The sequence below is a fragment of the Pseudomyrmex gracilis genome, unplaced genomic scaffold (genome assembly GCF_002006095.1).
Source record: "Pseudomyrmex gracilis isolate BER0280 unplaced genomic scaffold, ASM200609v1 scaffold_53, whole genome shotgun sequence".
In the NCBI taxonomy this organism is placed as follows: domain Eukaryota; kingdom Metazoa; phylum Arthropoda; class Insecta; order Hymenoptera; family Formicidae; genus Pseudomyrmex; species Pseudomyrmex gracilis.
The window spans coordinates 688218-702951 of NW_018020637.1; the positions used below are offsets into that span (position 1 = coordinate 688218).

The window sequence follows — 14734 nt, forward strand, 5'->3', positions numbered from 1 at the left end:
AACTATTGCGAATCTAGCAAAATGGTATAGGACTTTTCACCTTAGTTTTATTCCTTCTACCTGTGTACGAGCGATGTTAAACCAATTCTGGGACACCCTGTATATATATGTATGTATTACGCGCTCTGCTCGCGTTGAACTTGTTAGCTCGGCTCGCGCGCGCGCGCGCGGGTGTAAAAAGCGCCTCGCTTTTGCAAACCCCTTCACTCTCTGCGAGTCGTGAAATTTACGGTGGCGGCAGCGGCGCACGCGCTAAATCAAAAACGAAATTTTTAGCGCCGCGCGACTCCGACTTGCGGGAGCAAAGTACAGGTTGCGGAGCCCCGCGAGTCCTTCCCCGGTGGTGATTACGATGAAGAAAGAGGAAGTGAACGTTGCGGAGGAGGGCCGCGCACGTTCCCTTTCCCCTCCCATCCCTCTACTACTTCGCGATTGCCGTCGTCGTGGCAGCAAATCGCGCATACCTCTTGCACGGGTATTACGTAACTATAAATTTTAATTGAATCCGCGCGAGAGCGGCCTTTCCTCCCCCGGTGATCATCTTCTGGCAATAAACGTAACGCGGGATGTATACAATATATACCTGCGCGAGGGTAGGCGGTGTAAGGGAGGCGAAAGGGGAAGAGAGGGACAGATTAACAACTAGTTTTCACTCACCATGTAGCTGCGCGAGCGACTGCAGCGTGTTGGCGGCATTGCAGTTTATGAATCCTGGAACAGAAACAAGAGAGATTTAAAAACAAATGATCGTTACTTCAATACTGATTATTATGATTTTAAGTGGGGAAACGTGCGAGAAACACGTTGAGAACTGGAAGCTTCGACCGTGTTATAAAAATACAAGGATTTTAAAATCGGCTCGGTTTTACGATGAACACCGTGATCACAAAACGTGATTTAAAAAAGAGATGCAATTAATCTATCTTTTTTTTTGTTACCGCGTTCTGTATAATTATCATTCTGTAATTATCATCCTGTAATTATCAATTACGGTTTTAAACGTGTTAGCACTTTAGTTTGTGGGAACTTTTTAGTTTTGTATAAAAACGTTTAAATACACGCAAATCGTCAATAAATGTGTTATTATTCCGTTCAATTCTACACGGCGTTTATTTAACAGCACCCACATTTAATTGCGCGCTCTAGTTATATAGATTTAAAATAGAATAGTAGACACATGTGTGTGTGTGTGTGTGTGTGATACAATACCGCGGCGCGTTGAAAGCAATTGTAAATGAAAATGTTCCGGAACTCAATTAATTAATTTGCCGCGCGTGTGCTCGCGCGCAAAATACAACGTGGCCGCCTCCCTTCTTTATTAGAAATTACAAGTTATACCGGCGTTACGTATGAAACTGCGTATATCCGCGTACACGTATATGCGCTGTAATTAAGCTACAAAATGACACGCACATTACAGCTACTACCTCTCTCTCTCTCTCTCTCTCTCTCTCTCTCAACATTTATCGGAATTTGATTAATTAATTTTCTCCGTGTATCATTCCGCATATCATTAATCTCAAACAAATGCCACGATTGTCTAATTATTAATGTCACGATTGTCGTTACGGTACGTTTCATCGAAAATGTTTTGGTCTGACATTTATTGGGGTCTCAGAATTTTCCTAAAAAAAACAACACAATAATCCTGTGACGTGAGAGATGCAATGAAAGATCCGCGCGTTAGAACAAACCGCGTATATCACAAACAAACGACGATGGAACATCATGATCGCATCATTCCAAGCGGTTGTACGTTTCACGCACACGATCTTCCCGCGACTAGTCAACATCGGTACGTACACACGCGTCTCGTGTACGTACATAGCATTCCCATGACATAAGATAACCTCTGAACTTGAGGTCCTCGTCGGTCGGACCGGTCGAGCCCCGAGCTCGTCCGCTCGCTCGCACCTACGACGGAATATTGTGACTTAGGAACGCGTCGTAACACACAACATCGCGTTCGTTATATATATTTCCACCTTCCGTTTTCTTCATCGGCGCCGCATATATTTCCTGTAGTTTTCTCTCTCCCTCCTCCTTTCTTTTTTTGAAAATGCGCAATCAAGTTTTCGCTTCGATTTTGTCTCTTTTTTTTCTCTTTACTTGAGACATTTGTTAAGTCAAGTAAAGAGCGCGGTAACAACTTTCGCGCTAATTAGCGCGAACCCGTTTCGTTTGCGAAGAAGAGACCCGGGCAAGACCGGTAATTCGGCTTGTACAGCGCCAGTGACGTCGCCAGTCATGTTAATAGCTTGTTGAATCGCGAATTCTCGCGCTGTTTGCACAAGCGCTTACGTGAATTCCTTAAGACCTCGCGTGTACATATCCGAGGAGTTGTTCAAGCCTTATCTTATAACATGAAAATAAAACTATCGATATCTCGCAGATGTGGTTCTGGCGAACAGTAGGAAGTGTCGAGAGTAGAAAATTTCTCAGGAAAACGTTCGTTCTCACGTGTCGAGAGACGTCGAGAATTTATCTAATCTCTCTCTTTCTCTCTCTCTTATTGTTAATTTTTGTCATACGTTTAATCTAATCACAATGCAAATATATTCCGGGAAGGTTCATCGAATTTTCCGAGAGTCATAGTTACACACGATGTGTAATAGTTGATACGATATTTATTGTAAGACGCGCAGGAAATATCGAGGTCAAGAATTTTCGACAGGAAGATACGCTTCCTGTTTGCGAACGACTCTATGCGAAGCGATAAGATTAAGCGAGCCGTGAAACGTGGACTTCTACCGCGACGACGTGGTATTATACGCGAAATATCGGAGTCATGCGCACGTACGATCTAGACGTAGGTACACACACGTCGGGTATAATCATGATAAACGGCGATCGGTAAACGCGCGTTTCTCGGAAACAAAACCTCTCTGCGGGATGCTCCACTTGACAATCCGTGCGTGTACCCGGCGCGCCTAGCGGTGTGCCCCCCAACCCTAATCATCTCCGCCGGCCGTAGTGCAAATAAGAGCGAGGCCGACGTTACGGTAAAGACCGCGCGACGCGTTATCTCGCGCCCGGGCGAAGATCCAGTCACGCAACCTCGTGTACAATGTAACGCCACTCGGCAATTGCCTCCCGTGTGCTTCAAACTATATTTGCAATTGCTCAATTGGAGGGAGCGCCCGGGAGAGAGAAAGAGAGAAACTCAAAGCACAAACCGGTTCATTAACCGATTTTCTGATCGGAGCGGTTCCGGAACGTATTCCATTCCTCAAGATCGATTTGAAAGTCAAAGTCGTGAAGGCAACTCATTAATACTCGCTGGCGGTGGTTTAAATTAAGTCGGTAACTTTGAAAAAAACTTTTCGGCAGCACGCACATACAAATTGAAATCATATTTCAAATATAATCAATTGTGCAATCCTTCGTATATATAAAACAACAATTTCAATTTCACAATTTTATTTTAATTTTTAGTTGTTTTTTTTATGTAGGCAGGTACATCCTAAATATATGTAAACAAAATTTATAAGAAACTTTTGCGAGAAAATTGTTACCCAACATATCACACGTATGTCAATGAATTTCTTGATAAATAAAAAAATGTGAAAAACTTTTGACACGCGTGGACCGAGGATAGGAAAAAGAGGAGATTGTCCTGTTATAATTGATTTATTCTCGTTGATTTATTTTTCTTCTTTCGAAACGCGCGAGAAAGCGTTGTATTTAGAGTGACATTTAGGGACGCGTGTCACTTGTCTGTCAGGTATGTAATCACGTTACGTATCTCTGACAGACGGAAGACGTGTCCCGTGTATACCATTAAGATTAAAAAGACATCTTTTCACTTCAACTCTGAAAGGGTCCACGCAAATGGACGCGCTTACACAAGGGGATCAATATCTCACAAAACTTTTCCATCGCGTTTCATTTCCTCGCGATCGATATGGAAAAAACCGAGCGTGGAGCAAAAACTGCAATATCGTAATTGATCTTAATTTGTATTCCGTGTCTGTGCCTTCTCCGATCTGCGTGTCGTTATGGCAAAGTGTTGTTGGCAGTCAGCGCGTGCTCGGCGGCTTTCTTCTCCGGGCTGTGGCGCGTCGTGACTAATTTTCTACACCGTTACAATAATAGCAAGCGCAAGCGCAAAAACATTTTGCTGTGCGCGGCCGGTCGACGAACTTACGCACGGCAAAGTGGCGATATCACTTCACGTCGCGTGCGCTAATAGGAACTTTCAAAGCAATATTGTTCCCGACAAGTACGTCGAGAGACGTCAATCTTTTCTTTACTTGTCAAGATACGATTGTAATATTCAACGCTTTGAGGAAGAAAAACAAAAGAAGATTATAAAAGAAAAAACAACGAAACTGTTCTTCGATTGTTTGTTTAATCTTCGAATTCTTGAACGGTGTTTCTTACTCCGAAATAAAACGAAATAAAGTGTCTCAATTATCTTAATAAATAATAAACTGAGAGCGCGAAACACAAAGTTGCGATGTGTAGTAAAAAGATGCGATCGCAGTTCGGTCGGGGAAAAGTCAATTCGTATCGCATTTATCAGCAAACGATCAGAGATACGATCCATACATACACACATACACACACTGACAAGAATGTCGCGAGTATCAAACGATAAATATTGATCGTCTGAGGATCGTTTAATAAAAGACGCCTGTCAACGATCGCACGTGTGCGTGCGCGCGTGATTCACAGACGGAGAAAATAGCGAGGGATACACGCGGGTCGAACGTGTGTGTCGAAGACGTACTACGTTTTCACATTTTGCGAAATCGCATTGAATCCGCAACGACGACGCGCTCTTTAAAGGTTGATTCACTGCCGCGTGAGAAAAATGAGAGATTCTCGTCTGCTATATTATCTCGCGCCAAGCAATAACACCATTCTTCGTCGTTACGTTTCGCGCCCGACGAATTTCACCCCTCTTCACACACAGTGCCGCCATTCGCGTATTGATCGCGATTTATCGGCAACCGGATCGGCACGTGCGCGCATAAACTCGTTTACGCGGAGAGCTAAGGAGAGAACCAGTCGAAAAATTTTAAAGGCCGGACTGTGAAGTATCTCAACGCGCCCGAACAATTACGGGAGCAAAGTCGTTGCTCGTAAAAACCTTAACGCTTCTCTTTGTACTTTTCGTGTTACTTCACTTATTTTTATCACCTTCGACATTATGCGTTTTCTGCTCTCTTTGTAATCATGATTTTAACATCCGGTGTTGTATTCGTGGATTTTTTTTTGTCGAATAAAATACAATCAACTTTCCCCCTAATAAAATTTTATTATTTAATACACGGCAATTCTCAGATGGATAATTTTATTGTTTCGCACTCTTTCTCTCTCTCTCTCTCTCTCCCATATTTATATCTCTCTGTCTAGTTATCGCAATGTGCACGCGAGGCGAAAGCACAGCGTCTCGCGCGATAGGAGGGTATCGCGCACGATCACGCCGCCGAAGAAATGCGCAATAAATCGTCGCGAGTTTAAAATATACGAAATGTTAATGATCCGTTCACGGGACGTGGTGAATTGTTCATAAAGTTCGCCGGGTTTATCGCGCAAAGAAATTAATTGTTAATACGTTAATCAGCGATTCCGCGAGCGCGCGAGCCCCGAGATACGCCTAATTGCGAAATCTCCCAAGAGCCGAGTAGCGGTAGTAGCTCGACAGCAACGAGCGGGCCTGTGTGGCCATGCGGAAAGGAAGTTCGCGATGTTCTTGGAGCGCGCGGACGGTAGGGCTCGGCTACACCTCCGGTTACATAGTCGGCTTTCGCGATAGCGGCGAACCTTATCTCGCCGCAGGTTCACCGGTAGCTGCTCCGCGCGTTCGCATATTATGCGTAGTGGTAGATTTCACACACGTACAGTACACACACACACAGACACACAAAAGAAACCTCGACAGACATTACGACAGGTGTATAGCGATATTTTATCTCTTGTATTAATTGCGATAAGTCCGAGACGGAAGAGAAATATCTCAAAAAGCAAAATAAAAGAGAAAAGAGCAGGTTTGTTACTTTTTTTTAAAGTACTTATATTATTGTAACATAATATAATAATATTTGTATTAAATTTTTCAACGCATATCTCTAATATAATCGCGTGACTGTGCAAGATTTTTGCCGAAAATGACAGATGTGTGCGCACAGAAGAGTTGCGTGGCATTCCCGCATCGACGTGCATCACAAGGAATGGAACTTACTCTTTCGATTGGCGTGATAACCGCCCAGAGAATAAGTCAGGGAATTTTATTGATTTTATTGCACAATGTGTTTCTTCGTCGCCACCTTTGCCTGGCGACGTTCGCGATCCGTCACGTTCGAGGATAGATGCGCGCGTGTGTGAAAAAGAAAAGGAATAAAATGTGAGCGCGCGAGACTTTCTCCCCGTGTGCGCGACAATTTGAAATCGAGCAAGTTTAAGTCCAATGATCCTGAATGTATGTATTACGTTTCGACGCGAGACGAACGCGCATTAGTTATTTAATACTTTACAGTTTTATATCCTCTTGAAGATGGAAATTTTTCCCGACATCTCGCGTACATCCTCAAAGAGAGTTGTAATACTCTTTCTCTCTCTCGCAAACATGTAAATCTTCGTTATAAATTTTAATTTTGAGATATTTACCTTTTTTTTTTTTTTTTTATCTAGATTTTATCTACATTCCGCGAGATCTACTTTGCGACAAGAAATGTAAATAAATATTATGAGAGAATCTGGTGACATTCTGAGAACATCTTGGATGTAAAAGTGTATACGTTTGTGCACGTACACACACACACGTATATATATATATGTAGGTATATTTACATTAATATATCTTTACAGATCTTCTCCGCAGATATCCCCGTTCTTGCGGGGATATCTCAGGGATATTACGATTTCCCAGCGAGATACCTCGACGAAATCCCGTAGATTTCTTCTCCTCATATACCGAAGAGAAGCTCGCGCGATTGTGGGCCAAAAAGTGATACCCGAGATTTCCTTCCTTTTTGCAATAGCTTTTTTTCTTTTTTTTGAAAGATTTTCCTCGCAACTTTCTAAAACTTTCGCAATAAAGATAAAACACAAGAATAATATATATATATTTTTTTTTGAAACAATAAACACACACACACAAATGTAGAATGCGGTTTAAGACAATTCCGTGTGGCAAAACTCGTCGGTATTCACTTAAGTTCCTCAATTACGACACAACAAAACCGGTATGGCCTATCGCTATTTTATCACAATCAATATTTCGCGTAACTTTCACGCCATCTGCATACAAGTCGGCAAAACAGTTGCTAAACAAAAAAACATCTATCTACGTTTCAGGAAGTAATAATTCCTTTCTCCGTTTTCCTTTTTTGCGCGAGCGCGCGCGCGCGAATTCCCTTATCTGCCGCTAAATACTGCATTTGTCCGCGCGCGCGTGTCGATAATGTAATAATAATTTACGTCGAAAGTAACGACATTACGCGCACATGTCGCGTATTTGCGAGAGACGTATTGTCGCGGGATCAAGTTCTCGCGCGCGCGATTGGCTCGATAGGTAGGTACTCCACACCAGTTCCACGAGCGCGTTCTCGCGCGCGGAAGGTACTTACTTCGCGCGCATAACTAACGTCGAGAACTCTCGAGCAATCTCTCGACAAAATTGCGTCATGTGCTTTAAACATACAACTTTCAATTGCGTAAATTAATACGCGTTACCATCTGCCTAATTATCTAGAAGTACCGAAGACTCGAAGGCGTGGAAAAGGTCTGACGTCGCGCTTCTTCTTCAGATCCGCAGGGATTATACACGCGGCGCGCGTTTGCGAAATACGCAAAAGAGCGATGCGCAATATAACGCGCAAAGAAACGAGCGCGCGAGAGTTACAATTGTGACGACACGTCTCTCCTCGCGTGAGCGCGGCACGATGATTCCAGAAATTGCGCGCGGGCATTGTCGGTTTCCCGCGATTTCGTCAGCGTGAAAGCGTTATTAGCGCGGGTTCGTATCAGGAATCGATCCGATACACCGGTGTGCTGTAAAACCGATGGACTTTTTTCTGATTTTCTCAATTCGCGCGCGCGCGCGTTCTCTTTCCACCTCCTCCTCCTCCTCTTCTCTCTGCACCCCTCCCCCGCGACGATCGCGACACCCGAGCGGTGGAACACACTCGTTCGCATTGAAAAGCCCATCGAGTGTCTCTCCGTTCGAGAGGTATATATGTCGATTGGAAACGAGGTTTTCTCCGAATATTCGCAGATAGTAACGATAAAGAACCGAACGACGTCGCCGAACGTAACGAGCTTTTCGATGCGTTATCCGGGACGATGTTGGAATCCCCCTCCTCGTTTCTCCTCCACCCCGGTCTTCCTTTCGCGTATCCCCGTAGGATATCCCGACGACGAAATAAACGAGATACACACGCGGCTCGTGAGTCAATGACTCACTTCTCCCTTCCTCCCTTTCCTCGCCGTTACCGAAGGGGAAAATAGCGCGAGCCACGAAACCATGACGACTTGACTTTTTGCCAAACGGGGGGACTCTATTCCCCTCAACCCGCGCGGACATGCCGTCCACGTTTGTGGATGAAATTTCCGAACGCTTTCTCCTACGCCGCTAAAAACCTTTTTACGGGATTGTTCAACCGCGATTGTGGCCCGATCGGAGCGGCGAACGCGGCCGCGAATCACCGCGCCTCCCCGGGACTCTTTTGTTTGCGCCACTCGATTTCTTCTTTGGCTTCGTACAAACAAAGCGACATATAGCTTGTGAATCACTCGAGGAAAAGTAAAGACATAAATTTCGGTTGCGAGGAAATTAAGACGCGCGTTGCGAAAGTATCAAATTTATATTTATCGGGGAGACAAGTGTAAATTTACGCTGATAAGTTTACGAGATCGCGTACTGTGATTTTGTTTATTGTCTTCGCATCGCGTCACGCAAACCACGTAGATTTCATCGTATCTCGCGAGTTTCGTCGTTTTCAATTTTGTCAAACAACGACGACGATTGCGTTCGACGAGCAACTTGTTTGTGTTGGCAATTTGTTTGATTTAAAATCTTGCTGACACAAGTTAGTAGCGATTTTGCTTGGGAAAAACAAAATTTTGCTCGAGCGATTCTTACGACCGCGGACCGCGGGTGTTGCGAAACACCCGGTAGCGAAACAAGGAGTGGACAAAAAAAACGAGAAAGTATAGCGCGCGTATACACTCGCTACCTGCGATATCTCGCGCACTACCTACCTAAGATATCTCGATTTTCACGCGGGATTTGCTGGATCTCCGCGGCTTAACTGGAGAGGCGAGTAACGGCCTGTTCTCTTTGGCGACATGTGTGCAACTTACCCCGATATGTGAGAGAAACAAGAGTGCGAATCCTCTCCGTTGTGTGTGTGTGTGCGCGCGTGTACGTGAGGTCCTCGCGCGCGAGGCATCATCAATCGCGATCGTGAGACGCTCTCGAAACGCGGAAGTTCTCTATCCGATCACCGACGAACGACAGAAGATCACGTTCAGGGCCGCACGAGTCTCGCTCCGCGAGTGTGCGTTGCGAGAGATTAACAAATCGCTTCAATTATTTACGCACGTAAATTACATCGCTGTCGAACGCGTAAAAAAAACCCGACCCGAGATTTTCTGCTGACAGAAAAGAACTTTATGTTTTATTTACATTTATTTATATTTACATTTTCTTACGCGTCGAGATGTGTTTTGCGGTATTCTCTGTAATTCGAATAATTCCTACATTTAGAGTTTATCGCCTGCCACCGACCCTGATATCACATTCCGTTTCTCGATTCGACTGCCAGGAATGATTGGTACGAGGAGCCTTCGAGTTCTTTGCGCGGATTTACGAGTCTCTCACGTACGTATGTCGATCCGTCCGCCAGATGTAAAGTAGCGGTGTCTCTCGATACGTGAAACGCCGCCGCCGCGCGCGCGCGCGCGCGCACGCTCATTTTAAACGCGAATTACCGCGGTCCTCAATCGCGAATCCCATTTGCGAAGCATGTCATCAAGATGATCGAATTTGTGTCCACGCTGTATACTCTCCTCGTAGTTGTACGTACTTACTGTTTAACCGTTTGCTGCGCGCACCGTTGTTCAACAAACGGAGGGACTTCCTCTTGTCCGAGAAAACGCCGCGGAAATTCACGGAATCTTCGAAACTCTCGTGTTCTCGACTCGACACATCGAGACGATTGCCGATAAATTCCCTCGTTACTCGGCAAACGCCGCGGCGTTTACCGAGTATTACAAAGTATAATTTATTCCTCTCGTTCGCAATGTGAGAATTGATTAACTAAGTTGTTAAATTGTATTTTATTTTGAAGCGGCAGGATACACGCGCGTGAAATAAAAACGAAACAAATACTTGAAGACAAAAATTTGAAGTTTTTATCGCCGAGATATTTTGTAACAATACGCGAAACTCTTGTTTGCTCTTTGTAAAAATGCAGTGTTCGTTCGGGCCGCACGCGAGAAGAGACTTCGCCTATGGCGACAAACACATTGAGAATCGTCACGCCAATCACACAGTGTGTCACGTTTTGCTTGACTATCCCGTTTATCCCAGGAACGTATCTTTTATTCATACGCAATTATTGCATGCAGAATTGGAAAGTTCTCATTATCCTTTCTCTCGTGTTTTTCTTCTTTCATTCTCGGCTACTGAATTTATCAGCCTCACGCAACTGTGTTTTTTCTTTTCTATTTGTTTTTTTCTTTTTTTTTTTTTAATTATGTCATAAAAGTGCGTTTCACAGTTCGCGCTCGTGTCTCTCTCTCTCTCTCTCTCTCTCTTTTTTTTATAAATATTATCTATTACAATTTCAAGTTTCTACATTTTTCTCTTCTCTTCTCTCCCATGATAACTGCACGACTCGGCGTTTCATTAGTAGTTTTACGCGATTATCACCGCGGTTGGTCCGCTCGGCACCTCGAACCGGTATATTCGCCCAGAATCCCAGGAAGTGAAGATAATTATCCTCCCCATCTCTTTACTAATAAATTGATTCCTCTTTGGTTCCACTTCTCTTCCTTCGCTGGTTCTTCTCCCAACCGTGAGAACTCCAACCACGTTATATTCCGTGGCAAAGTTCCGCGCGACCTCCGCGGCCTAACCTCCGCAACGAGGTGAACGCTGATACAGACTCCTTCGTCTTCGGTTTCGTCTTTCTCGCCATCGTATATATACATACATATATATATATATGTATATATTCGGATAAGCTCGTTCCTTCCGGTATATCCTATATATATATATATACATGAAGAAGCGTCGTTCCCATTCGCCGCGCGCTCGAAAGATTACGTCACCGATAAACGAAGCGAAGTTCCCGCGAACGCGCGAGATCGAGCTATCTTTGAAAGCGCGGAGGTTCCGTCCGGTGGTGGTGCAAAAATGTACGCGTGGGTTATCTCGTTACTTTTTATCGCTCGTAAGTCCAAGTCCGGGTAAGTTTCCTCGCGCGAACACTCGAGACTTCTCGTTATCTCTCGAAGCGCTGCCTCTCTCGCGACGAGGAAGAGAACGTATTTTTCGCGACCTCGCGAGTATCAATTTTTTTATGCAATGAGTGCCGTTTGAAAAACGGATCTGGCGCTTGCGCGGTCGCTCAAGTGATTGTCGATCTATTTTGCGCGAGTCGGCAGCAACGCGAAAATGCGGCTAGAGAGAAAAAGAGAGAGAGAGAGAGAGAGAAAGAGAGATCCGCGCCTATCAACAAAGTGTCCACTTAATCCAACACTTTGTGGCATCCGTCCGAGCGCGGCCGCAAGAATGTTGCTGCAAACGCAACGTTTGACATTTCTCGAATGAAAAGGAGAAAAGCGGCGATTCATTTTGCGCAAAAAGAAAATCGACGTTTAGAAAGAACCGGAATCGCACGCGCTTGTGTTCGCGCGTGTTGTTGCGCGCGCACATCGCCACTTCCCTCCGTAATCGAAGCGGTGATTAACAATTGTAATTATCGCGGAAAGTTTCTCGCATCGCGCCGAGTAGCGACACCGATACAACCGACAGATAACGAGCACGGGTGATGCTCCTCGTCATTATTCGTTACGTGTAAATCAGCCGACGATTTTTCGCACGGAAACGCGAGCGAATGGCGTACGCGCGCAATGCGCAATGCGTCTTGTTATTATTATTATTTTTTTTTTTTTATTCGCGCGCGCGGATACGGAGTGCGATTTTGAAACAGCGTCTGCGACGAGCGTGCGCTTATAATATAATAATAACACGCTCTTATACAAAGGCTGTTTTTTAAAGACAAATACTCGCTTCGGAAATCTCATGAAAATGGAACACGACCAAGTACCTATACGATGGAAAAAAGCGAGTTACAAATTTATATATCGCGTTGCAGAAATCGCGCGCCAAACAGAGGAAACACAGCGCCTCACGGAAACTTTATCTGTCGCGCGTATATCGGTTAACAGTTAGAGTGAGACAAAGATTAGTCACTGTTGATGCAGCGGTATGTGTGAAACTGCGATACCGATAACTATATTATTGTCGAAGTGCCGTCGCGTCGCGCTTCTCTCGAAAAGTGAATAATACGACAAACATATTTTTCTCTTTCTTTTTGTTTTTCAAACAGACTAGCATAACGCAGACGCGCGCGCTATTGTTATTAATTTTATTTTAACGTGTTATGTCAGTGAACACGCAACCTGTCATCGCAATGACAGCTGGTATACACGTCTTACAAACCATATATATAATACACATATGAGAGAAATGTCGGAAATAATGCACGAAAATCAAATTCAAAAAGTAGTGAGAGAGAGGAGTGAATAAACAACACGTGTGTTGTTTATCCCCATTTTCCTGTCACGTGACTTTACTCACGTTCTTAAAAACGCGTCACGTGACTTTAGTCACGCGTTGTTTTTCCTCTCTTCCCTGTCACGTGACTTAGGCGTGAATTTGGCGCGAGGCGCACTACCTTTTGATTCGTACGACGTAAATCGAGAAACACAATCTGAGAAACGTCCAATCAGCGTCGAGATAAAAGTGGCAACAATCGATGTCGAGAGAATCGATTGTGATTATTTACACACGTTTTTTTTTTCTGGTAGAGAAACAAGAATAGTCGCGCGTAACTAGCGCGAAATAGCAGGCATTTAAGCGCATCGTGCCGATAAATCCGCGTCCGCACAATGCGGAGCTATATTTCGAGTGATTAATGCATATCGCTGCACCTATTATTAAGCGAATCGATACCGGGAGAATTCAACCTTGATGCGTCGCATTCGAAATTAGCGAAATGTCAAACGGTCATCAGATCGGTTATTCTCGGCACTGTGAGTTAGGGACAGGCAAGGTAAAACGGTGATCGAGAACTCGGAACGAAACTAAGCGGACAAGGAACGACGAGAGGAATTTCTCCCTCGACGCGAACGCGTCGGATGAGAGCACGTGGCCGCAAATTACGAAGAAGAGAACGAGACGCGGAGAATGTTCGGTTGAGATATAATGACGCGCGAGAGTCGATGGATCGTTGCGATAAGAAGACGGAAGGATTCGCGCGAGAGACAAGCTCTCCTCATCTCTGCGCCGCCGAGTTGGTGTGCGAGAGCGAGCGAAACACCGTAAACTGTCACGATGACAAACGAAGGCCGACATGTGCTTGAAAGCCGCGCCAGGCGCGTTCTAAAGTGCGGTAATAGCGCATTCGCGCGGCGAGTAACGACAGATGCTAGCCGAGGAGAGCCTCCAGGCCTCCTTCGAGTGATCTCGCAGCAGTTCCTGCATTGTTCCCTTCTCGCTCTCTCTCTCTCTCTCTCTCTCTTGCTCCGGAGCGTGCGTGCGCGCGCGCGCGCGCGATGTTTTCTCCGCTTTTCTCCTCCCCGTCTTCGTCTTCGCTTGCGTTGACGGGATGGCGCGTCGCGGTAAGAGACCACGGAGAAAACAAAGAGCGCACAATAGTCGAGGGTCTGTACAATGGTCCATTGTTGCAGTTCGGCTATTTGTCGAATCAAGTTTAATAATTGGCGAAGGAAGAGTAACCAAAGTAATTTTTTTTTTTTATATACATATATAGTTTTTATCCGGCGATGATGCATTGCGCGAGGATATACGTTGCGCGAACTTTCGACCTTAATATTATTGATAGCTTCTTTCACGTCGTGTATTTTTTCAAAGGAAAAGTTGGTAAGAGTTTCTTGAGATATATAATTCTACGTTTGTACGTGTGTGCGTAACTTGTTTTAGTTTAAAAAAAATTAAATGTTCCAAAAATTTAAATAAGAGGCTTTTAGTTGTAAGAATCAACGCAAATGCGAAATAATATGTAATTTTTGTTACATAAATTTATTTACTTTTTTTACACAAATTATTGCGAAAAGTATCATCTTTGATGCGTTTTGTCCTCTTTGCTAAATTCTCGGTTTGTTAGTTTAAAAATCGCTTCTATTTGTTTGTTTATTAAACTAAAATGTTGTTTTCTCTCTCTCTCTCTCTCTCTCTCTCTCTCTCTTTCTCTCTCTCTCTCTCTCTCTTTCTCTTTTGATCAAAGACTCGTAAATATTTGTATTCAATCTCGCGAATTCCGCTCTTTCGATGCAAGTAAGTGGATTTTGTTTGTCACAAACTGTCGCACTGCGTTCAAATTCCTCTTGGACTTAATCGGAAGTTGGCGAAGATTGGCGGAGGGAAAAGGGTATTATCTCTGCAGGCCAAGTGAAATAGAAAGGCACAGAAATTCTGTAATCAATTTTCACTCGGCGTGCCTGTCACAATGAGTTCGCGCGGACAATCGAA

General features: G+C 44.4%; 1 protein-coding gene across 2 annotated transcripts in view; it reads right to left on the minus strand.

The window, feature by feature from the left end:
* LOC109853719 (translational regulator orb2) overlaps nt 1-14734 on the minus strand; it is a 131670-nt gene that overhangs the window by 51851 nt on the left and 65085 nt on the right. For both annotated transcript variants that reach the window (XM_020426084.1, XM_020426085.1), the window contains one exon: nt 658-711. In XM_020426084.1, coding sequence (XP_020281673.1) covers nt 658-711 — 54 coding nt within the window. The remainder of the gene's footprint in view (nt 1-657; nt 712-14734) is intronic.